Source organism: Taeniopygia guttata, chromosome 8 (assembly GCF_048771995.1).
Source record: "Taeniopygia guttata chromosome 8, bTaeGut7.mat, whole genome shotgun sequence".
NCBI lineage: Eukaryota > Metazoa > Chordata > Aves > Passeriformes > Estrildidae > Taeniopygia > Taeniopygia guttata.
Genome location: NC_133033.1, coordinates 9,151,844 through 9,176,863, shown reverse-complemented (window position 1 = coordinate 9,176,863; position 25,020 = coordinate 9,151,844). Strand labels below are relative to the sequence as shown.

Here is a 25,020-nt window from a genome sequence, read left to right as displayed (position 1 = left end):
AATTAAGCTAATTTCATTCCTTTTAAATTATACAGTCATTAGATATATACCAAGAGTATGTTTTTCTCCTAGAACATATTGCACTGGTGTTGACTGAGCTCGTGAGCTGATTTAATTGGGAAGATGGATAGAGTTAAACTCTGCCTGATACCCACCACATTCCACAGCCTGTGAGATGCAGTGGGGTCATTCCAGAAGCAGCGCCTCAGTGAGATACGTCACCAAGTCTGAGTAACTGTTAGTAGGATTGCCTGTAGGTTCTGCATCTGCTTGCTTGGTGAGTCAGGACTTCCAGGGCTCTGCATACACTGAAGCCTTAAAAGATTAAACCTTCTTCCACAGTGGAGCATTTCAGCTGTGAATGGCACAGGTTGCTGCTATGCATCCCAACTCTTTGGCTGCTCTGCTGTTGCTCTGCCATGTATTTTTCTGGATAATTTTTTCTAATGATTTGCCTTTCCTCAGCACAAGCATTTTTCATCTCCCTTTTTAGAATTTCTTTGGAGGCTTGGTCTAGTTATTTGGATAGGAAGATCATTTTTATTCTAATATTGTCCTTCAAAGTGCTTGCAAAATCTGTACTTCATTGTTCAGGAAAACGTAAGGGTTGACTGGATGAGAACAGATCCTTAGGGATTACTAACAGAAGATCTGAGTTTAATGATAACATAGTCAATAGTAATCTTTTAATGTATTTTTAAGCACGTATTATGGTGATTTCATTTGCACTTTGGTTTTCTCCAGTTGCTTATCAGAAAATTACATCAAATGTTATCAAAATCCTAAAAAGCTAGATCTAATCTATACCTTTCTCTTTGTGCTGGTTGTCTCTCAGCAAGGCAAATTAGCCTGTTTGACATTATTTCTCTTATATAGTGCAATAATTATATTTTGTATAATTTCATTATCCTTCAAGGTCCATGGAAATGCATGGTTTAATAATTTGTTTTGGTTTTGGATGCTCAGGCTTTTTGCACTATTTTATTTCATAAAAACCTGGAGCGTCAGACTCAATGATCTTAAAGGTCTTTTCAAACCTGAACAATTCTGTGATTTTATAATTTTTGCATAATAGCTTTTGCATGATAATTTAACATAATAACTTTTCCTGAGGTCTATCTTACACAGTGCAGCTCCATTTGCAGTGTGGAAAAAGACTCTGCAACAGAACTTTTCTGTGCTAGTCCTAGTTCTGCAATACTTGCAGTGATCAGATAAGTCTCTTTCTGACTCTCTACCACTGATACGGTTTGCTTCTCACTACTTATTTTCCTCTCAAGTTTATTTTGAAGATTAATGAATATTTATAAAATGTTTTGAGTGAAACCTGCACATAAAAAATGCAACAGAATTTGAAAATGTCATAATTACTGATGTTTATTATTTTTAAAAAGGAAGGCTCTATGGCAATCAATATCCATGGGGCTTTATGAAATATAAAAATAGAATAAGGACTCTAAAAGTATTACAGGAAATTGTGGCCTGAGGAGAAAGCCTTGCAATGGCACAAGGAACAGGGGGCAAGTTTTGTTAATAATACTGAATACTGAAATATGTGCTGAATGAAGCATTTGTATTACTAAAGTATATGGAATCCTTTTCAGTCTGCAAGTAATTAAGCATAGGGTTCATCATCATCATAAGGAATATTCATAATTTTAAAGCAGTAGGCTCAGATAACATACTAAAGAACTCTAACAGATATGTCATGAGAAGGTCTCATTTGTAAGAAATCCTGGCAATTCAGTGACATTTCGGAAGCTTCACAGTATTCTACCAGTATTTAAGGAAAGAAAATTAAATAAACAGAGCAATCAGGATGACCCAGCTTAGCTGGTTAACGTGACACCAGGCCCAAGTAACACAGTACAAAAGTTGATACTTAGCCAGGTTGTAAATAAGTCAATAATTGGCAATAATTTTAATTTTTATCAACACTGTCTTGTTGGTAAGTCCAGTTTAATTTATTGATAAAAGTTTTAAATCTGTTTCCTCAGATTGGTGTAGGAATTATTTCCCAACCTATTTCCCAAAGCATTTGACTACCATTGTGACATTTTAATAAAGATCTTAGTAAAGTCTAGTGTCTAGTCTTGTGTCCCTAATTATGGAGGCATTTCAGTGGTCTGGGCCACTGTGGCCCCAGAGGCAGGACGTGTGCTTTTGGGCTGTGATGCATAGAGGCATCTACCTAATCAGGCAGCATTAGCTAGGGATGTCTGCAGCCACCAGTAACTTGGATCTTTCTTTTCTCTGGTTACCTTCACAGTGCATTGCTGTGATCTGTTTTTTAGCCATTTGTGTTATTTTTAATTTTGCTTTACCTGATTTATCCTAGTCTTTCTGTAAACATAAAATATCCACTGATAGCATTTTGAGTACCACAAATGTTGTTTAGGGTGTAAATGACTGTGTATACAAAGCAACTAGACAGGCAAACAGTGGCTCAAGAATATTAGCATATTCATGTGAAATTATTCCAAGTGAGTGCAAAGCAATGAACCCGAGAGCTAAGATCACTGTTCACGTCTGTGGGACCAAGGAGCTGTAGAGTGGAAAACTGTCCCATAAGGACAACTGAGAAGTTCTTGAATTTTTATCCTAGAAGAGAGATGGCCTAGAGCAAATATAGTAGCTCTGCAAAATTATTTGTGTCACCAAAGAGTTAAATGGTTTGCTTAGGGTGCATCATGAGTCAGTGGAAAGTTATGAATAGGAGCAAAATGATCTTTCTTGGTCTTTTATCTTGCTGTAGGACCCAGTGTTCTTCAAAAGCATGCAATAACCAGTCTTATGGGTCATCCTGAAACTAAGCATGGAGGAGTTGTTTGTTGAGAGTGGTTTCAAGAGTACTTTAGTCAGAGCAAAGAGAAAAAAGTGGAATAGGAAGAAAAAGAGCAGAGACACAGACAGAAACAATTATGCTATCTTAACAAAAAACATGAAGAAAATGTTTGTCCATGGTGATACAGAAAAACTTGGTGTTAAGGCAGTGAGAGGGGATAATTAATTCTGGAATTTTTTAGCATAGCAAAATAAAATGCAGGAAAATTACTGCTCTGATTCAGGTGCAATAAAGGGCAGGAAAGAACAGAGTTAGTGAAATAGGGGAAGAAAAGGACTATCAGAGACTTAGAGAAGACTAAATTCCTGTTCTTTTCTAACAGTAGAACTGACAAATTGAGTTAGCACAAAATACAGATGTGGCAAAATGTCATTGAATGAACAATTCAATGCTGGTAGGAATTAGTCCATTGTTAAGTGTACTGAAAAGCTGGTTGGAAGCAGAGCATGACCTAATGGGTTTAGCATTACTTTTGCAGCTGTGTGAAACCATTCCAATAAATAAACACTCAGCTAAATTGTGCTAGATTTTTAAGATTCTCCCAGTTAAAGAGGATGTGCCAAGTCATTGTTTTAACTGTGGAGCAGATCCTTAAATGCTGTAAGGCAACCAGATCCTTTGGAAGCACCAAGAGGATGATGATTTTCACAGTTTGATAATGCGACCCTCAAATTCAACCCTTCTCATGGTTTCTGTGGTGATGGCATTGCAAAAGGCTGTAAAGAATGGCACAGACCTGTCCACTCTGCAGTGGTGTCAGAGGAAGTATGGATGCATAACTGAAAGCAGGATTTAATAATTCATCTTTGCCTGAAAAATCCCTCTGGGACTGGTGCAGATTTTTAGTTTGACTGTAACAGTGATGTTGGAAACAGAAGTACTGATGGGAGAGACCTGACGGGAGCTGTCCCTGACACTTTGGTTTCTCAGAGATCATTGTGTTTGGAATAATTCAGTGGGAATAATTTCACTCAAAATTATGCTTTAAACTGATATTGTAGGAGACTTTTCTACTGCTTTTGCTTAAAGTAAAAGTCCTGTGCAACAGACTGTGCATGCTATGTACCGACAATATTTGGATCCAGGGATTTATGTAGTCCACTATAAAGCCCTGTTTTTAAGATTCAAAATAAATACATTTTCAGTGGTCCACAGCCAGGCTCCCTGACCTATTTACTGAAGATTTCTTTATCTGAGCACACCCAGGCACAGAGTAACTTCTGACAGGGGTGCTGTGTGCCTGTGCTAATGAAGTGTTTGGGTTGAAGATTTGGTGCATTACTGGCAGGCATGACCTTCCAAAGGTCCCTAGCTCTCACTGTTCCACCTTCAGTCAGCAGGGGCTCCCTGTACCTCTTGTCTTTGAAAGTCAAGCCCTGGATGTTTCCTTCAGGCTTGTAGCTGTTCAAGTCACAAGATTACACCTGTGCTAGCCTGTCTGGAGCTTTGTGATGCAGATGCAAAAACGTCAGAGAAAGATTAATAGAACCAGCCATCGATTTATTATGTTCTAGAAAGGAAGGGATAAAGGAGGCTGGCACGATGATCCAAGCCCAGCCTCCATGACAATTTCTCTTGTGCTGACATACATCCACTAACATTTATCTTGTCCGTTCACCTTTCTTTTGCTTTTGTTTTTCAAACTTCCGGAGTTTATTTTGGCAGGCACGCTCCTCACTGCTGCTGCTGCTGCTGCTGCTTGAGCTTTCCTCTGAGCTTTTGGAGAGGAGATACTTGATTGCAATCGAGTCCTTCTTGTTCATTTGCAAGCAGAGGCAGGAGGATTCGCTCACCTTAAATGACTCCCCCCACATACTCTGGCACATGTCAGTTCCATTTGCATACATCTGTGTGTCAAATAAGAAATGTCTCAATTACATTTAAACAGAATTAACATCAGTTTGAATCAAATTGATAAACATCACTTAAAAAAAATTATCAAATTAAAAAAATTAAAACCATTGTCTGGAGTAATTTACTGTCTTGTTTGCTATGCTTCATCTTTTCTGAGGTGTCTGAAAATGTTACCCAGTTCCACAACTGGCAAAAGTAATTTGCCTGTTTTGAGAGCAAGTGGTTACACAAAATTCAGGGATCAACAGCTGCCCTTTGTTTCTACCCTGGGGCTGACAGCCCAGCAGCTCTCTGGGGCTGACAGTTAAAGCTGTGTGTGAGCGCCTTTACAACTTGTAGCATGTCAGGACACTCTGACATGCCTTGAAATCTGAGTAGTGCTGAAAGTGCCAGATAGTGCTTTGAATACAGGAATCTTTTTATTTACAGGCCAGAGACAGCCCAGTGGAGTCACAGCTCCGAGGGATCTCATTGTGCCTGCTGCAATACACTCCATGGCCGGGCAGGACCTCACAGGCAAAGAGAAGAGACATAATTTAGCAACTGCCTGAAGAAAGTACGATTTTGTCAAGCTTCCAAAGTGCTTTTTCCAGTGGGGCAATGGCCTTTCTGGCTCCAGAAACTGCAAATTGCAGCTTCTTGTACCCTTATCAAGTGAAGCTGTTCTGTTCTTGCTACTATAGTGTAAGTCCTGTGTCACAGGACCTGTCAACCACACAACAAAGACGCTGCTTGCTTACTGAGCTCACATTGTGACAACGTTCTGCCTGCCCAACTTGAGTTTGTCTGAAGAATATTAGCTTAAGAGTTATCATGTCCAGACACAAAGCAGGCAGTATGTACATTTATCTTGCCTGTATTTCTTCCAGTTGTTTGTGGTTGAAGTTCAATCTTTTCTATTTCTGGAAAAGAAATTTCAGGTACTCCCAGAAGCAAAGCTAAGAATGAGATTGGAGATAGGAGTGGTGGCAAGAGTAGAAACCTTGGAAATTAAGGAGTAGGAGTGTTAGGAACTGAATCTGTGGGCCAGGCATCAGCACCACTGGGCTCTGTTGCTGACTGATTCATCTTGACCACATCACCAGCATCTCTCTGATGAAAGCTTTGTTTTATCTGTAATAGTACAAGTAGTCCTTGCCTATGATGCTGATTCCTACAGTGTTTATCTTACTGCTGTAATTCCTGGATGCTTTGCTGGTTTACCAGCATTACCAGCTCATACAAAGATCTGACAGTGTGAATCTCAGAGCAGTGCCCTGTCTTTGTGTTGGGATAGTTCTGCGTGGAAGCTGCTCTGTGTGAAAAAAAACCAACAAACCAGATTTAAGTCCATTATACAGAAGTGAAGTTTGGTATATGTAGTCTTCTGTTCCAGGTATTTTTGACAACAAGTTCTTCTCTGTTTCCCCGTGTGCAAAAATTATGTTGTCTTTTGCCTCCAAAAATTATCCTTTATGAATAATACAAAGTCCATTTCAAATAGCCCCAAAGACTCTGTAGTCTGTAAAACAGCTTTTCAGCTCATATAATCTCTAGCCAGGGCTTGCACCATGGATGCTGCATGTTCTAGAGAAGGACTATGGAGGTTGGATGATGCACTGGGAGCAGGGTCAGAAAAGGAAAGCTCCTCCATCTAATTCTTTCCTTGTGTTTTCAGGGCAGGCAGATCTTAGCTCTTTCTTTCCCACTATTCCTGTGATTTTCAGTAGCATTAGATATTTTCTTCCAGATCCTGTGCAGTTCTGAATTTCTACCTGCTTTTAGCTAATCATTCGAGAAAGTATTAAAGCCTGTCATATAGCTTTGTTTAGGTCTTTATGCAAGACATGTATACACCCTATACTTGTGTCCCACAGGTTCTGTAATGTGTTTGTGCTTTTCTACTTGCCAAATCAACAATTTTATTTTTACCTTCACCCTAATTCTGTTTAAAGATCACAGGATAATCAGAGTGCTGCAGCAAACACATGGAGCCTGTTTCCCCAGCACGTTCCTAAATTGCGGCAAAGTATTCTGACTCTTTAGTTTCTTGGAAAATGTCCTAGTCTGTGCACTAGCATTGTTTGGGGAGCAAGCTGGGAGAATAATGACAGGGCTAAAGCTGGCCATGGTCAGTTGTGCATCCTTAATATTCAGCATTTCTTCTTCAGCGGTTGTCCCAAATGGGCCTTAGAACCACTTGCATACATCACATGTAGGGCTGCTGATTGCTCCTCTGTGTGGAAAAAGGAACTGTCTACAGTGCTCTAATGTGTGAGAGCTCTTCCATGAGTTGAGTCCAAACCAAGGAAGTCTAGTGTTTATATAGCATGTAATCTTCATATGGGAAATGTGGTTTTTTTTGTTTAATTTCTCTGCAGAAATTTCATCTTTATGATTACTTACCATGCAAGCCTATTTCTGGTGAAAAACATGGGTAGTTTAGGGTGTGGTTCCATTTAGTTAAGGAATAGCTGTGCCTGGCTTCAAGTGATAAGACCTCAGGATTTGCTGCATGTTTTTCCCTGCAGATGGTATATTAAGAACTAAGTACAAGGGAACTCAGGGTTAAAAACTGCTGTCTCTGAAGCAGGGACAGCTTGAACAGAGACTGGAGATTATTTATGGAGATTATAATTTTGTTTTTCACTTCATCTGGATCTACTGATGATTTAGCACATCTGGGAAACGAAGCTGTAAGTTTCCACAGCCTATTTGTTTTTGGCCACCGTCCTGAGTCTGCTGATTAGTGTCACTTTTGCAAGGCAGACAGCAAGCCAGCATGAACTGGACTGTGTTTTCCACTTATATCAGTTGCTAAACTGACTTCTGGAATTACATGCACTTGAATTGAATTCAAAAGAATGAATCTGCAAGCCTTACTACCAATCCCTAAGCACTTCACCTTAGATTTGCCAAATCACCATAGATTTGCAAATTTTGTTTACTTCTTCAATTCGGGCAGTTTTTAATGGACTCAGTGAAGTTCAACTGTTAAAAACATTCAAATACACTTTTGAACTGCATTATATTGCTCTGATGCTAAACTTGAGTCACTAGAAAAATCCTGCCTGACCCTGGAAAAGTCTGTAGACCAGGTTCCAGGCAACCTTGCTCCTGCAAGTCTTGTCAGTTCTCATTTTATACACTTTTGCTCATAAAATTAGTCATCCCAACCATTAAACATTCTCAGAAAGATGGGATGGAGAAGGACAAGGTAAAATAAAGAAAAGGGCAAAGATACCCAACAGGCAAGAAAACCTTAAAAATTTCTCAGTAGTTTGGAAATTCATATTCCAATTAAAAAAGACAGAGGTGTGTAGAGCCCCATATTATGTAAGGAACCTTATGAAATGCATCTTAGTGTGTCTGTATGAACAAAGTTTTATTTTACTTTCTAAATCCCACTGGGTTAAAATATCAGTGTTTCTTGGACTTTTGTTTCACAAATGGAATGAATAGTGATTAATTAAATGTATCCCTACCTACAGTGAGTGCTGTACATAAAAATGAATGTTTGAAAATTTGTATACTTAAAAAGTCTAATGTAGGAGTGGCTTGAATCTGCTGAAGTAAAAATAATTCACCAATGGAATTCTACTCCTGTATATGCAGGGAAAAAACCCCAGAACTCCTAATGCCATGTTTTCTGCTTCAGTTGATCAGGTTTTCTTACCTCACGGTATGGAATACATTTATTGTTACAGTGGTTTTCTCCACGTTCATCCCACTCCCAGTCTGTCAGCCAGTTACGAACACATATGGAATCATCTTTGCAGGCTTCATACCTTCATGGAAATCAGAGTGGAAAATAAAGTTACTTCTCTCACATTTTTCATTGGGCTCAGATTCAACTCAAAGAGGTGTCCAGGGGCTTTGTTAGTAAGGTGGCATTATTACAGTGCAGCTTAGCAATCTTCAAGCAATGTGCACATTATCTTAGCTTGACATGTTCATAAACTCTGAGCTGCCCAGGAAAACCTAAATTCCTGTGAAAACGAAACAGCTCACTCACTGCCTTTTATACTGACAGACTTAGCAAAGGGCTCGTGTTGTGGGTGTTCTGCTTGGTTATCTGATGTTTCTGAGTGGAAGAAATGCTGGGAGGGAGAGAGGGAGTTTCATGAATGCTGCTGTTCAGTATCATAACAGAGCATAGGTGTGCTAAGGGTGAACTGTCACTTGAAGGAGATGTTGTATATATGAATTAATATGGGACAAGAAGATGTTTACCAGGCATGAGGAATGTGCACTGAAATAAGGAAATTCAACAAAAACCAAAATAATATAAACTAATAGGCTGTCAGCCTCAGAATAACATCTTCAAAGAAGTTAAAAAGAGAAGGAAAGATAAGGATCCTCTAGGGTATAGGTCTACAGTCTTGAATTTTAAGTTATTTTTTATTTGTAAGTAGTAATGTAGGAAAAAAAACAATAAATGGCCTGGAATGAGTGGAGTTCTAGCTGGTCGATGTGAGAGATCTCATGACTTACCATTATCCTACATAATTTCCTCCCTTCCACTTCTCTTTTGCTCTTACTTTTCTTAAGGACTACTTTCTGCAAATCAGTTAACATTTTCTTAAATTTAGTCTCATTGGCTTGTAGGACTATTCATACCAGTAACTGAGAGTGCCAAAATAATGAGGCACAGCTTCCAGAAAGTTAATGTTTAGCATGGTATTTGTAATTAGTGCCTTTGGATAGATTTTCTGTTTGTCATTTTTAATCTTCAGGGTCATGTTTCAAAACTATTATGATATCACGAGGGCTGCAGCCTTACATTTTTAAATGAAATATGTAGGTTGTCATGTGGTCATGAGAACTGGACATTGCAGTAGATTTGCAAATGCAGAAAGGTCAGAAGATGCATATCTGCAGTATCTTCACACTGGTTTTCTGGGCTTTTTGGAGGGAGAAAAAGCAATAACAGATGGATGGTAACCAGGGCCTGAAGTAAACAGCTCAGGGTCAGAAGAGATATACTCTTAATGGGTTCATCCCTGAATCTGCTGTCAGAGGTAGGGGCTCTGCTGGAAATAGAGGCTAAAATTTGAGAAATTAATATTAATGGTACGCATCTGGTTGCCTCAGGAATATGAATAAAATATATTAATTAAAGTGTTTATATTTTTATTCACCATTATTTATTGACTTGTCAAGATGGAATGTTTCCTAATCACAATTATTACCTGATTGTGGTTTGGTCTATAAGCAGATGACAAGGCATAAAATTCCATTGTTAGAAGTTTTTCTTTATCCCAGTGGAAGTAATTATGAAGTCAAGTTTATGAAAAGTCAGGATTTGTGAAAAGTCTAATTTCTGCAGTCCAGAAACCTGTAAGTTGTTTCTTCAAACATTAACTAAATGTGAGAAACATAAATACTCAAAAGATCCTCCCTGAACATATTACTTCCCTATGTATAATGAGGAGAATATTTTTATTTTAAAGCCTTTTTTCCCCTGTCTTTTTTATAATTAGCTTTTTCTCTTTTATAAGACACAGGGTCCTTTCACAGGTGAATGAGAAAATGACTTGTACATTGGGCTCTTTCAAAAGCAATAGTTTAAGAACTAGTGAGAGCAAGGAATCCTAAAACAATAGGAAGAAAAGGAAGGCCCCAAGCTACTCAGATGAATTTCTTTTAAATTAAGTCACTGCTCATTCAGAATACTCTGCACATTTCTGGCCACAAAGACATACAGTATGCAGCAGGCACACTCACAGTATGAAGAGAAAGTAGGTCACATCACCAGCAGTGCTACAGCATGCTAAAGGGCCTCCAGTGAATAGAACATGAAAAAATGTTACTTTAAATCACCAGAAAGAGTGGGAATTCTGTCCAGGCTCTTTTCTAGCCTGAGGCCTTAAGCAGGGTGAAGGAATGGGTTTGACACTGGCATTAGGCAGGCACACAGACTAGCATGCAGGGTAATGGGCCATCAGTACATTTTTGATTCAGGCCAGGCATCTCTGACGCCAACAGGAGCAATAGATCATTGCTCAGGACTTGTTTAGAGCAGATCCTCTTTCTGCCAGGAGACTCTATACTGGAAAAGGGTCAGTTTTCCTGGGCAGCAGCTCTCAATCACCCCATTCTACTTTCCAGCAACAAAAGGTAAAGGTACTTTTTACCTGCAGGTTCTGGAAGTGCCCAGGGAACACTGAGGATTTGGTAATGTAATATTGACCTACATGATCTACAAATGACCTACAGTGATCTACACTTTGTTATAAATCTCATATACACTAAAGCTGGCTTTAGATGCAAACTAAACTTACATCACACATTTTCTTTTATCTTTACACTTTCTCTTGATATAACAATTTAGTAAAGACTTTTCATGCTACTTGTTTTGAGACAAATTTATTTAAGATAATAGTATTCTATCATTTTGCCCATTAGATCTCTTCTAGAGCTCACTGGCAACTCCAGTGCTTTAACACCCAAATGCAATATTTGGTAATTAGTTCTGAGCTTTAAGATTCAAAGCACTGAGGGAAATTCAAGGTCTCAGTCTTTATCTTCAAGGAGGTCAATAATCTGGATTAATTTTAGAAGATTACAAAAAATTTAGCAAGGAAGACTACACATGACATATCTGTTCCTGAGGCACATGTAGTTTCCTGACACAGAAATAAAATTCATTGCTAGAGAAACCCCTAGGAAAGCTAAGAAATACATCAGCCTTTCTCACTCACTTCCATTAAAAATCCAAGCTATGCTTCTTGTTTCCTTCACTGGCACAAAGAAATGGAGACATTTTTGAAGACAAATCCTACCAAAATTCTGCACTGCATACCTGATTTTGCCCTTGGAGGTAATAGAAATGGATCCACGTGTCAATAATATTCAAGTTGTGTAAGCTCTAGGGAAGCAGGGCAGAGAGCGGCCCAAGAGAACCCTACTGTGTTCTGTACTTTTAAGAAAAGCTCTTGTATGACATTTTTAGAAGTACAGTAATGGTTTTCCATGATTTTCAGAGTGGCCTAAGGGATTCAGACATTCACAGTCTATTACTTTCATGAAAGCTAGCACTTAAAATCCTATAGTGTGAACAGAGCCTGGGGTGTTTGTGCTTCACACACACATCCAGATATATTCCTCCAGTGACTGGGCACAGCATTCATAAGGTGCTGACTGATTTTATATGTCCCATGGTGATGTTTTTAAGATCCAACATCTCAAAACAGGGAGGGAAAGGAGAGAGAGAGAGGGAGGCAGAGCTATATGCTGGATAAGTACCAGTGGAAAAATCTCAGTACCCTACATGGATATAATTCTCCTGCCCAAGTCTAAGGACAGATGGGTGCTGGGTTGTCCCTCCACATGCCTTGCACTCAAAAAATAATGTGATTCTCTGATGCTGTGTTTTGGGAAACAAAATTCAATGCTCTTATGCTGCTCATTGCTATTAATAATTTTAGCATTAGTTGGCTGCAATTGTCTCTGATATTCGGGTTTTTAGAAGAGATTTTAGAGTGTGATCATAGAAGGGATAAGGTGAAGGGTGAAAAATGATGGAATGAAGCTGATTTGTAACAATAATTAGTTGAAATCCCACGAGTTGATGCCTTTCCTGATTTTATAGTGCATTCTATATATACAAAACAAATATATCATATCATGATCAAGTATTCAGATTGAAAATGCTAATTGCATAAATGATACTTCACAGACATGGACTTTTCAAAGGGTGGGCAGGCCTTTGCTGCTGCCAGTGCCTGTCAGTGTGGCAGGAGCTCCTCTGCCATGAAGCCACTGCACTGCATCCTCCCCCAGAGCAGGACAGTGCTGTCCCCGAGTCACTAAACTCATCTTAATGTCCCCATCCTGCATTCACAGCCTGTGTCATTATTATTTTGGGGGCAGTAGCTTAACAGAAGGAAAAGCAGAGATGTCAAATGAGAAATTCAGAAGAAGCAACACTACTGAATCATGGGCATATTAAAACTAAATAAAAATACTTTGATTAAAAAGCTGAACCTACCAGTCATCACAAAAGCTTTGACACAATGGAACAGCTCGGATAGCAGCAGTGTCATTGGGATGGATCCAGCGAGCAGCATCTGGAGAACACCGGTAAAAGCACTCGATTTTCTTTGTGAAATCTTCACAGCTGCGGTGGATGAGAAAAGCCACAAATAAGCATCAAGGCTACAGCCCCAGTTTTCTAGGCCTGCTTTGATGTGGATGCAATACTATGGATTAGGAGAAAAACACAGAAAAGCATCCTTTGGCCCTGTTAATGCCTAAGTTTGAAACTCATTCCTCTGGCATTGTGTACAGGCTCTGACCGTGCAATTACCACAGCCAGCTACAGCACAAATGTTTCCATGCATATTTCAGCCCTATTTGTGTAAGCTTTCTGTAAACTTTTGAGGCCTTGACTTTTCCTGGCAACAATGATTCCAGGCAATAATAAAATGTAGTTTAAAACTATAGTATAAAACTTTGTCTGTGCTGTAGCCTCATGATTTCACTAATCTTTTGATTTTTCCCACAGCCCAGCTGAATTTACTTAAAATCGCATCCTGTGCTGCTCTCCTGGGAGTGGCAGCCAAGAGCTGTGACTTTTTCACATCTGTTTTTGCTTAATTGTTTTGTACTTTCATCCCTTTATTTCTATAACTTGCCATGTTTCACAGCTTTAACATCTAACGGGGTACTAAAAAAATCATAATTAAGGAGACATTTTTCATGGCTGCAAAGCCCACAGGACTACAAGAATTTTTATTCTAAGTTTTCAGCCATTTCATTTCCGGACTCCTATGCTCTTTTTTTGGTGAGATTAAGTAATCTAGTTGACGTGCTTTCAAAACAAAGGAAGAAGCCTGGTCTCTATTCATTACAGATCACTCTCACTGGTGGGTGATGGTTGGAGAGCTACAGAGCTGCAGGGTGGTTGTCATCTACTGGCTTTATGACTGGTTTGCATTGCTAGATCTGGTTCTGTACTGAAAGCAAATTTGAAAAAACATAACCCTGTCTTGAAAAATGGCAGAAATAGTGTAGACTTAGGATTTGTAGGTTTGTGTGAGAGGAGAAGAAGAGTCAGAGGTTGGTCAAGTATAGAGAAGAGGTGATGGGGAACTAGGCTGGGTGACATCATCTCTAGGGTAACCTAATGTCCATCAGCAGCTGGTGGCTGCTCCAGCCCCGATCTGTGGAAGCAGGACACAGAAAACATCAAAGCTGACTTACGATTTACTGAGCTGCCCACATCTGTTCCAGTAGCTGTCGCCTATTTTAATTACCGGGGAATGAGCCAATTGCTCTGTGAAGTCTGCATAGCAACAGGAAGCTGTGGGGAATAGAACAAAGATCTTGCAATAAGTGTTCCTTTTTAACACTGTACTTGGAAGACACAAAATGTAAGATGAATCTGGCTTGAACCATAATGTGATAAAGTCGCTTAGTAGTAACTAGAAGATATACTCAAGCTCTAACAATTTTGGATGTGAAAGTGGCAGTGTAAATGCTAGGTGAGGCAGACTGGCATAAAAATTGCTTTGTCAAGTTGTGCCCAGAAAGTCCCAAGAATTTTACCAGTGTTCTGCCAGATGCCACATCCTGAGGGATACTAACTTTGAAAACTACCAAACATTAAAAGAAAAGAGGTGAAGAATTTTAATAAGTACTGCACTTTGGTTACAATAGAATTTTGATTTCAAATTTTCCCATTTGGTGTCTGCTACAATTGATTCTTATACTTAATTACAATAAACCAAAATAATCTTTGCTGTAAACATTTTTAAGCAGATGGAACTACAAGGAAGGCGAACTGCAACAGAATTTTGAAAAGAAAATAAATGAAGTCAATGAGAGTTTTACAGCTGACTTTGTTAAGACACAGAATCTTACTCTTGGTTTGCATGCAGCAAAATGACAATGAAGGAGGTTTTTCAAATGCAATATACATTGCATCTTATATATTTTTTAGACATTAGGGGAACTGCCAAAACAATTAGTGTGTACAATGCTGTATTTCTTGACCATATTTGGAAAAAAATAAACCACTCTTACATTTAGAGTAGAGAGTGCACTCTTGCATATTTGGCTCAGGACCTGGCTTCAGTTTTTGGGTATCCCCCTCCAGACATCCGTATTTTTGGCAGGTGGATGATGTTATGACAGCAAGGAGGGTGATAGCAAACCTTAGCATTGTTCTTCAGCTCTTTTTCCTGTGTGGAGAGAAGTCTTTGTTTACATCCTTTATTTCTAGGAGAAGCAATACCATTAAAAGGAAGGACTGCATTTAAAACACTACATATATAATCAAATAAAATATGCTCAGCAAAGATGCACACAGAAATACTAAGACACATTCTCCCTTCCAATTTGTTTATAACTGAAAACTTAGCCTTCTGTTACATATTTCTGAGGTTTGGTGGCTAGCGATAAAAGTCATCAATAATTCAGGCTATGTATGAAAACATGTTATAATTTTCAGTATTTAAGAAAATTAATTTCTTCCACTGAGCTGAATTATTTTTTAAGCCTTCCAACAGACCTTTGTATGTTTCACTAGATTTGAAGAAAATATTGATTAGTTTTAAAACCTGAAGAGTTTTTTTGCACTTGGCTATTACAAATTAAATACAGCTGCAAGTGAGATAGTAGTGTTCACCACCTCAGCTGCATAAATCACATTGAATACTCACCTTTGTTGAAGCTATGCTAATTTATATTTAAGAATCTGATCTGTTATTTTCTGCCCCTTTTGTAGAGTTTGGTCAAAAATGCAAGATAAAAACATTTTGTCTTTATGACTAAAATTTCTCTAAACACAGGCTATACATTAATCACCTGTAAAGGTAAATGTAGAACTTGTTACATAAATCAATGCATTATTCTTTGTACATGTTATCAGTTTAACCCTTTATTCTTTAGTCAAATATCCCTGTTAACTTTTTGGAATAATTTTGCCTAAATAAGCACTGCAGTTCTTCTATGTACCTAGACTTTTCAGATATAAAGAAAAATTTATACAGAAGAAGAAGACTATCTCTTTAATTTCTTAGTAATTTCTCACCTCTTTTCCTTTCCTTCTGGGTGATACTTCTCCCTGGAACAGGAACACAGTAAATTGCTTTTCCCATTTTCCCACTTTATATACACACCATCTGGCATCAGTGCTCCAGAATTTGTTTGCCCTGGAAGAGTTCCTTGACCCTTTGGAATGCTAACACAAATTTATCTCAAAAGCAGATGCAATGACCAGCACATAATGCCCTTTTATTGCTTGCAAACATTGACTGATAAAGAGAAAAGTACAAACATGGGTTAGAATTAGAAAAACAATAGCTCTCCTATATTTCAAATGCCATTAACCCCTCCTGCCTGATTTTTCCATGATTCCTTGTATTATTAATTATTAAATTAATTTCTGCAACAGTTTCATGGAGCTCTCAACACCAATTCAGGCTTCAGTAAATTCAAGACACTAAATGTTTCTTATTTCAGCCTGACTGGCTTAATTCTAACTAATGGCTTGTCTGTTACACAGTATTTTTACTACATTCCCTGGAAGATAGTCCATGTCTCCTCATTTCCAGTTCTTTGCTCTCTTTTCACAAGATGCCTTCAAAATGTGCTGCTGTTCACCCTGGTTGCTCTGCCTGTCTCGTATGTACTTTACAACCAGTCTCACAAGCACTACAAGAAATGGTTGATTGTACTACTGTGAGTGGCCCCTGATGGGATTTCGTTGGGAAACCTGCTTTCTGCAAAGAGCATTTGCATCTAAACATAAACCATTGGTTAAGGTAGCTGTGGTGATGATTAATGGTTGCACTCATTTTCACAGGTTGTCTTGCTGTACTGTAAAGAGCAGCACCCCTCAGTACCTTGCAGTTATTTATATGCATAAGGAAAGCAGCATCTGTTGGTTTTGCATTTTAAATACAACACTGATTTGTCAGATAATACTCTGAGGCCATTATCTACTAACCTTTTTTTTTAAAAATGCAATCATTGGCACAGTAGAAGAGTGCTATGAGTCTCAGTGTGCAAAAGCACAAGCATGATAATAAAACAACCTCTACAAGCTGTAAGTACTGATTCCTATTCTAGCTCTAGTTAAATGCCTCAAGGTGAAAGTCTTGCTGGCCTAAAAAGAGCCTTTTCCAGATCAGTGGAAACTGAACAATTTTCATGTTCCGGAATGACTTTAATTAAGGCAAGTTTAAAGAATGAATTTAATTAAGGCAAGTTTAAAAAGGCATAAAGTAACTATAGGAGAAAATGAAATAAATTTAATGGCTTATTACCCATGCTTTCACCTCGTGTGGCTTGATCTAGTGTTGGCTGAAATTCATGGGGCTCCTTGCTACTTTGCAAAGTAAAGGATTGGTGTGTGCTGCTCAGCACTCAGATCTGTGTAGTCATATGAAATAAAGACCAAAGTATAACATGAACATTGACTTTCAGCCCCGTGAGGAGTGGATGGGCTGGCCAGCCTGGTAAAAAGCACAGAAACAGTCCATGCTCTGCTCCTTCTTGCTTGGTTTGTTAGAAATACACGGACACTGTTGAGGTGTCAGCATGCCAGGAGGTTCTTGTAATGCCTCTGCTCACTGAATTGGCATACAAATTATATTAAGCTATAGGAAACTGGGATTGCTTTCAGCCTTTGAGTATGAGCCAAATGGGACCGCTTGCTGGGAGATTAGGCAGAGTTTCTAGCAGCAGGAAAGAAAATTGTCATATGTTTGTGATTTCCCAGACTTGGCTTTGGTTAGCAATACATGTAAGCAGGCTCAGGCTAAGGAGCTTTTACTGATGTTGGCTATACATCATCTCCTGAGAAGTGAATCTCAGTTCTTCTTTTCTAAAAGTATTCTCTGCCAATTGCTTTGTGTGATGTCTTATACTGGGAATTTTGTAAAATTATTTTCTTACCTCTTCCCATAGTTGAAAGGGTCATTTATCTTAATTTGTTAAAATTTAACTTATTTTCAAGCACTTGGTGATATTCTTGTACTTTAAAGACTACTACTGCCATTTCATTTTAACTTTAATATCAGTACCCTGTAACTCTATTCATCTCTTCAGAAACTAGAGTGAAAGCATGGACAATGTTGAGGTATTGCCACAGACAACAATTCAGGCACCACAACAATAAATTATTATCATGTGATGATATAATTGATAGTGGCCAATGGTGTTAGCAAACCTATGCATCTATTCCAAACCCACAAACACTGCTACACTAGGTCTCAAGAGTCATCTACCTGAGCAATTTCCTTCTGGCAAGAGCCATTGGCAGAAAATTAGGGAAAAAAATTTTAAAAAATAGAGTTTCTAATTTCCCAGCTTCTGGCAACCAGTTTAGTAACTATGCGAACTGAACATCTTGTGACTCAATAGAGTGATTCTTGCTTTGTGAGTCAGATCTCTTTAATGACTGCAGCAAGTTTTGTGCTTTTATATTGGTAACTCTGCAAAGCCAATGTGGTTAAGAGAAAAATTGTTTGTGCTTCCAACCAGTGACAATTGCCATATCCATTTCACTTCTTGGTGAAAGTGTAACAACAGTGTGACTGGAGGGAGTCTGTGTTTCAGGAGTGTAAATTAGGAGATTTGCCCAGTTACATCTTTATTAGACAGGCAATGTTTGCTAATGAAATTGATCTGTTTGTTCCTCATGTCTCAGTGTGAGTCTCCATGCTCAGAGACTGGAAGTGTTTTGCTTATTAACTGTAACAAAATATGTAATTAGGAGGACAGGTTGTGATCTAATTGAGTGAAGCTCCTTTAAATGCAGAACTTCATTTAAAGTTGCAACAATAGCATGTAATTTGATGATCAGTGAAGTACATAACCTGGGCTTTCATTTCGTTAGACTTTAGAACTGAGAACTTTTCTTCGCAAGTCCTGGCTGAATGTATCATGTCACAAGTCAAGCTGAATGCCAGGGGAGACACTCCAGATGGACTCAGTCTGGCACTTCTGACTCTGGAGAAAAACAGCTGAGGTCAAATCTTAATGCTACTGAATCTGAGGTGTGATTGGTTTCAGTTCACTGATAGGATTTCTCCTATTTTTTTTTTTCTCGGTGTGAGGAATACATCACAGAACAAAGTAAGGCTTATTTGTTTTATTTGAGAACATAAATGTCGCTGAGCTAGGTCTTCAACAGGGCACAGGAATGAAAAAAGCACCAGTAATTTTATATAATGGAGACAGTGAGTCAGCTATAGGTAAAAAAGCAGATATTTTAATGAATTGTAGGTTTAAAAAGGAATCACAACCCAAAGCAACAAAATTAGAATTGTAAAAATGTCATTTTAAGCCCCATGTTAGGCTTTTCAAAATTAAAGGGGAAAAACCCCCTACTTATTTCAGCTTATTACTGAGTTGAAAGCACCTCTTGAAAGCATAACAGAATGCTCTTCCTTTGCCCTAGTCTTTCATTTGCCTTTCACATTCTGCTAGTCTGTTACTGTAGGGTTCCTTGAACCACTAACAACTACTGTTAGTTTTTCTGCAAAGACGGGTATGGCTACCTCCTGACTGGTGAAGGGGACTTTCACAAGTGACAAAGAAAATCTGTGTTCAATTTGATCTATACTCCAGAAATAACCAGCTGCAATCATGCTTTGAATTTAAACCATTAATTTTCTACATCACTTATGTAGAAATCACTTATGAGTGATGAATTTCCTCTTGGGGGAATAGCAATACATTTTGAAAAAAACTTACACTTGTATTATGGGTAATTATTTGAATACAGATAATACCTGGATGTCCCTGCTTAAAGTTGTGATGTAGTGTTTTAAAGTACTTGGTGGCATTACTGGATTCTGGATGGCCACGTCCCACAGTCCCCTCTGTGCCTTGATCCTGTACTGCCCCTTCCCCTCCATTGTCCTGGCACAACTCACATGGGATTGTGCACCCAGCCACATGGGGAAAGTGATACAGCAAAAAGAAATCTAGTGCTCCCCTTGCCTCCAGTATTTCTGTGTGAATCAGTTTCAGTTTATAGCACAGCTGAAGAAGAATTTTGTGGCTGGAAAGGGTGGTACCACACTGAGAAAGACACACGTGAGGGTAGGACTGGCAGCACTCCGAACTGCCACCCGCTGTGCCCCACTGTGCTGACATTGTCCTGGTTTTTTTATTTTAATTGTTGCGTTGAGCACCTTATAATAAAAATGAAGAGCTGACAGGTCTATAGAGAAAACAAATAATGCAAGCACAAGGTAACAGTGAGATCATACTGGTCAACATATTAGAAGGCAGTGACTGGAAACCACCAGATGAGTCACTGCTGAGCTTTTCCTGTTGGCATCACCGCAGGGATGAATGTTAAGGAGGACACGTTGTCTCTGATGAATGTCTCCCATACATGCCATATTAGTCCCAGATAGCTTGACTCATTGTCCTGTGATAATTCTGTGGTTAGAAAATTGACCACAACACTCATGAACGGGTGTTTTTTTGCCCAGTACCTTTGTTTACATTGTCATCTCTCTCTCTGCACCCTTCAAATGGCTCTGCTCTCTATTGTATAAACCAAGACTTGTTTTTGCTTCCAAATCCTTCCTCAGTTATCTAGGCTCTCTTTGACTGTTCTCTTTCAACACAGACACCTTAAGTCTCTCAAAGTATCCCAGTGCCACCCTTCCCAGCACACCTGTTGGATTTCCACAGCTGCTGTTTTGTATTTGTCATCTTCTGTTTGGGAGGCGTTTCCTTAGGTGACAGTAGAACCACGTGTAATCCTCTCCTTGGCCCTTCTTAAATCTCATCTTTCTTCGGGTGCCAAAGAGAGGGTGACAACAGTTAGGATCTGAATCTACTCCTGCTGGCCAATCTCTCCCCCTTCCTAATGTGCTTCTCTTTTTGGACCTTTCAGAAATACAGACTAATATACGCGTTTTTGTGCTATGTAATTTGTCCTCTGCTCACACACAGGGGTAGCAGCCCCATTGTAGCAATTGTAGCAGCCAAGCCCAAACTGACAGAGAGCAGTAGCACATTCACTGGTTTCTTCCTCAGTTTAAAGCTACAATGTGTTTGATGAGCTTTTGTAGCTAAGAAGTGCTGTTAACTCAGCTGTTGCACTAAGCTCTCCTGATACTTCACAACCGTAATTTCTAACTTCTACTACATGTTTTCATATTTTTATCTTCCACTTCCTTATCAGATGTAAATATGACACCTAGAACAAGATTAGAGCAGTGCAAAGCTGTCATTTTGACATACTGCATCACTACAAACAAGGATACATGTCCTTCATGGTATACAAAGAAGGAAAATAATTACTGGAAAGCAAATAATATCCAGTTATGACCGGAATTTTGTTATATCTAGATCTAGTAATAGCCATTCATATGTCTGTTGGTTTACTTCATTAGTTTGTCCCTAAAACAGACTTATAGTAGTAGTTTCCAGTGAAGATGCACTGGAAAAATATATGGTATAGTATATTTGAATGAAAAAAAAACTGCTAGTAAGAAAGTTCTTCCTAATCCTCCTTAAGTCAAGGTTTAGTTTGTGCCTTGAAGCATGACTGTTTAAAGCCTTCCTGTAAAAAGTCCTCATGTGACTATGAGTATTTTTATTAATTACACAAATGTCTAAAATGGACCTTTTTGGCCCTGGGATGAGTTCAGCTGGTCAGAGCATGGTGCAGGTAACACCAAGGTTGTGGGTTAAATCCCCGTGTGGGCCATTCACTTAAGAGCTGGACTTGATGATCTTGTGGGTCCCTTCCAACCCAAAATATTCTGTGATTCTCAAACACCAGACCTCACTAGATCCAGATGACAAGAAATTTTCTCTAGATTGTGTCAAGGTCCCAGACTTACTAATTCTCCTGTGTTCTGTTGGAAAATCCTTTGTTTCTCACCATTTCCCTGGAGCTTGGGGGTGGTGATAGGGAGATGTATTCTGTGGCTGCACTCCTGTGCTATGCAGGCAGCATGCATTGCCAGCCTGGCAGGGCTGGGATAGGGATTTTGAATTTGCTGACAAAAGAATTCTTCATTCTCTAAAGAGTAATGGGTTAGTCTCAGTCAAAGCTTTGCCCAGCACATCTTGCTGGCTCCCTAGGACTTTGTTACCTGTATTTTTAATTTTGCTTGTAATTGGTATTCTCTAGTTGTATCATGCCCTTTTTTTTAATTTTTTTTTTTTTTTTTGGTGAATCTTGAAGAAAGCATGCTGTCACATGCATGGAGTTGAGGAAACAGGCAGGAGTCAGGGTGATGATGTGCAGCCTGTTAATTACTTGTCATTACTGACATTCTGTGCAGGTACAGCACCACATGCCACAGTCCTGTGCCTTCCTCCTGCCTGACTGCACATTGCCAATTGCCAAACATTAGTATTCCAGTGTAAGCCCAGAACTTGTCTGTGAATACCATTAGAACTGGGTCACTAACAGAAGGTGCGTGACAGATTCACATGCAGAACAACCAAAGCCATTTCCTCTGTCTCGTACAGAGCACAAATACTGAGAGGGAAGGCTGTGTGTACAGTGTGAGTGGAATGACAAATGACAGGATGCAGTGATAGACTTGCTTGATGGCATTAGTGATGCAGTTCTGCCTTGGAAACAGTGGAAGCAGGTGATCAGCTGGGCTATGTGTGGCACTGATTTTGCCAAATGGTCAAATTTAATAGGGATTCAAATGATTAAGTATTTCATTTTGAAGAGGAACTTCTCTTGCTCAGCAGAATTACTTTTACTATTTAGCATTTTCTATTCTGTTTGGAATAAAGAGGTTTTAACCTCACAGCTTCAGTCTGCATATCTCTCTTCCAGCTCCAGGAATTACTGCCATAGCTGTGTGCTAAGCAGTCATAAAAATGTTGCAGAGGAATTTGTCATTCCAGAAAATATGGAGTGAGTTAGAGTAGACTGTGTTCTGCCTTACCAAAGTCCCTTTAAACCAGCTAAAGAAGAATGGAAGGGAACTTTTCCTGACAGTATAATTCCAGCTACCTTCTGCATCAGAAGAGCATACTGAGACCTTTTTTATCTGGGAAAAAAACAGGGTGGAAGCCAGGGAAAGGAAATATCTGGAAATGCAAAGAGAAACTGCATTAGCTGAGTGTCAACACACAAGCTACACAGCCTCTGGTGCCCTGCTCTGTGTTAGTCACTGTAGATAACCTAAGAATCATGCCCTTATAAGCCTTTATTAATTACTTTTCTGTCTTTAATATGACAGAAGATTTCTGGAGACAAACATCATGAGCATAGATGTAGCACCACACCATGCTCTGCCTCATTAATCTGTACTCCTTTTCCCTGCCAAGTCTCTCATGATTTGTTCACTTTTATTTAAAACTGGGGAAAAAATTCAGAAAACTAGCTCATATGGAAAAGAAAAATCAGGTCACTCAGACTGGTCTGCAGATTCAGGTCATATGTTTAAATGGAAAAAAATATGGAAGAATCAGTAAAATGAGGAGTATTTTTCCTATTCTGCTAATATGAAACCTCAGTGTTCTTTTGTTTCAAAAATATTGGAAAGACATTTTGAGTCCAAAATACTAAATGGGGAAGGAAATGAGCCAGAAGCAAACCAAACACAATCTCTTCACAAATAAAATGTCCTATTAACTCTCAAATGGCTTTTTGATTCGGAGAAATGAAAAGATATTTTTAATTTTTAATTTAAAATACAGAACTAGAAGGCAATTATTTGCAATTCTGTCTAAAACTAACTACTGAAGATTTGTTTCTAACATATTTATTTGTTTAATATGTTAGACAGGTTATACACATCCTCATTGTGACTTTTCTTCCTGTGTACATGCATTCCTTTCTGGCACATGAAGCAAACAGGTGTGAGCCAGAGCAAGGTGTCCCACAGGCCATAACCATCAAATAACTAATTGGCATCTGTGCTGCAAGAGGGCAAAGATCCAGCCAAATTATGATGAGGCACTGTGCCATCCTAATAGACTCACATTAACAAGGACGCCAAGATTCCATAAATTTGCATTATTTACATTTAGTTAGAGCAGGATTCCCAGCTGGGAAGTTCCACATGGTTGTCCATCCTCATCATATACAATTATGGTGGAAAAAGACCTCTTTGACTAATCCAGCATCCTGTAATACTTTTCAGCAAGCATTGAAACATTAGTAATTACTTAAAAATGCTCCCACTCTTCTACCTCAATAAATCGTTGGGAATTGTATTTTTGTTGTCTTTGTACAAAATGAATAAAAAGTTTATACAAGTAGATTTCCTGGTTGAAGATGTATGAGCCTTTTAGCTTGGTAAAATGGAAAAATGAGTTATTTTTTCTGTAGGAGCAACAAGATTCCTGACTATGTAATAGCGAAGAAAAAACCCCAAAACCTCTAAGCTGCTTTTGTGAAAAATGAATGCAGAAACTGATAACTTAAACCCTCAAGAAATAATTTGCAAAGACAAAAATGCCGAGAGGGTGTGAACTATTGAGATGAAACACAAGATGATGATATTCTCTCACTACTCCTTGAGGTAATGAATCTCTGAAGGTTTGTCTTTTTTGCTAAGATGGTGAATTATATCTTAATCCACACCCTAAGAAGTGGAGGGGCACAGCTGGTGAACATTCTCCTGCAGCTCGGAGTTCCTGTGGAGGGATGTGGAATGCCCAGAGGTTCTCCACTCGCCTGGGCACTGTAGGTCTGGGGCTTGGGCCCCACCGTGTCCTGCTGGAGGAACTCTGTGGCGTTTTTCCAATGGGACTGTCTACGTATAAAACCACCGGGAAGGTCCTGCACCCACCTGAGATTTTCACGGACAATTAAGAATTTATTGACAGGGAAGCTGGATTGTGCTGGACATCTGAGCTAATCTCGGATCAGAATCATAGGGACAGAATGACGCACAGAAAGTTCTATCTGAGCATGAGGAAGAACTTTGTGGGTGACCACACACTTGTACAGATTGCCCATGGAGATTGTGGAGTCTCCCCCTCGGGCGATGTTCCAGAGCCGTCTGGATGCCATCCTGTGCCGTGTGCTTTGGGGCGACCCTGCTTGAGCAGGGGGGTTGGAGCAGACCGTGGTCCCGTCCAGCCCGACCCACTGGCAGAACTGTAGAATCGCAGAGTCACAGCACGGTTCATATGCTCATCACAGAGCGGCTCATCTGCTCCAGAGCAGAGGCACGGGACGGCATCCAGGCGGCTCAGGAACACCGCCAGGGAGGGAGACCGACTCTGTGGGACACAAACGCTGCCCTCACTCCCGCAAGAGGCACCCTGACCTCACACCTCGCAGGCACGGCCGCAGGGGCTGTTCCGCCGGGCAGGGCCGGCGCTGCCCGGTTCCGCCGCGGAGCCTCCGCCGCGCTCCGCTGCCCACGCGTCTCGCTCCG

At 39.5% G+C, this 25,020-nt stretch overlaps 1 protein-coding gene across 2 annotated transcripts; it reads right to left on the bottom strand.

Annotated features, from left to right (window-relative positions):
• Positions 1-4,324: 4,324 nt before the first annotated feature.
• On the bottom strand, positions 4,325-25,008 carry LOC100225066 (riboflavin-binding protein). 2 transcript variants are annotated; one of them, XM_072932629.1, is made up of 7 exons: positions 24,910-25,008; positions 15,717-15,749; positions 14,708-14,865; positions 13,886-13,985; positions 12,672-12,800; positions 8,355-8,466; positions 4,325-4,692 (listed from the first exon to the last, which is right to left on the bottom strand). In XM_072932629.1, the coding sequence occupies exons 3-7, from the start codon at positions 14,844-14,846 to the stop codon at positions 4,447-4,449; spliced, it is 726 nt and encodes a 241-aa protein (XP_072788730.1). In that variant the 5' UTR covers positions 14,847-14,865; positions 15,717-15,749; positions 24,910-25,008; the 3' UTR covers positions 4,325-4,446. The 2 variants fall into 2 exon arrangements, with proteins under 2 accessions (XP_072788730.1, XP_072788731.1); XM_072932630.1 differs by lacking the exon at positions 15,717-15,749 and having other exon boundaries at positions 24,910-25,007.
• Positions 25,009-25,020: the final 12 nt, after the last annotated feature.

Bases quoted from the DNA above. Each gene is read 5' to 3' on its own strand.
- LOC100225066 (XM_072932629.1), bottom strand. From the start codon at position 14,846: ATGCTAAGGTTTGCTATCACCCTCCTTGCTGTCATAACATCATCCACC. The intron at 8,467-12,671 runs GTAGGTTCAGCT...ATTTCCATGAAG, and splicing joins CAAAGCTTTTGTGATGACTG to GTATGAAGCCTGCAAAGATG. The intron at 4,693-8,354 runs GTAAGAAAACCT...TTTGACACACAG, and splicing joins AATGTATTCCATACCGTGAG to ATGTATGCAAATGGAACTGA.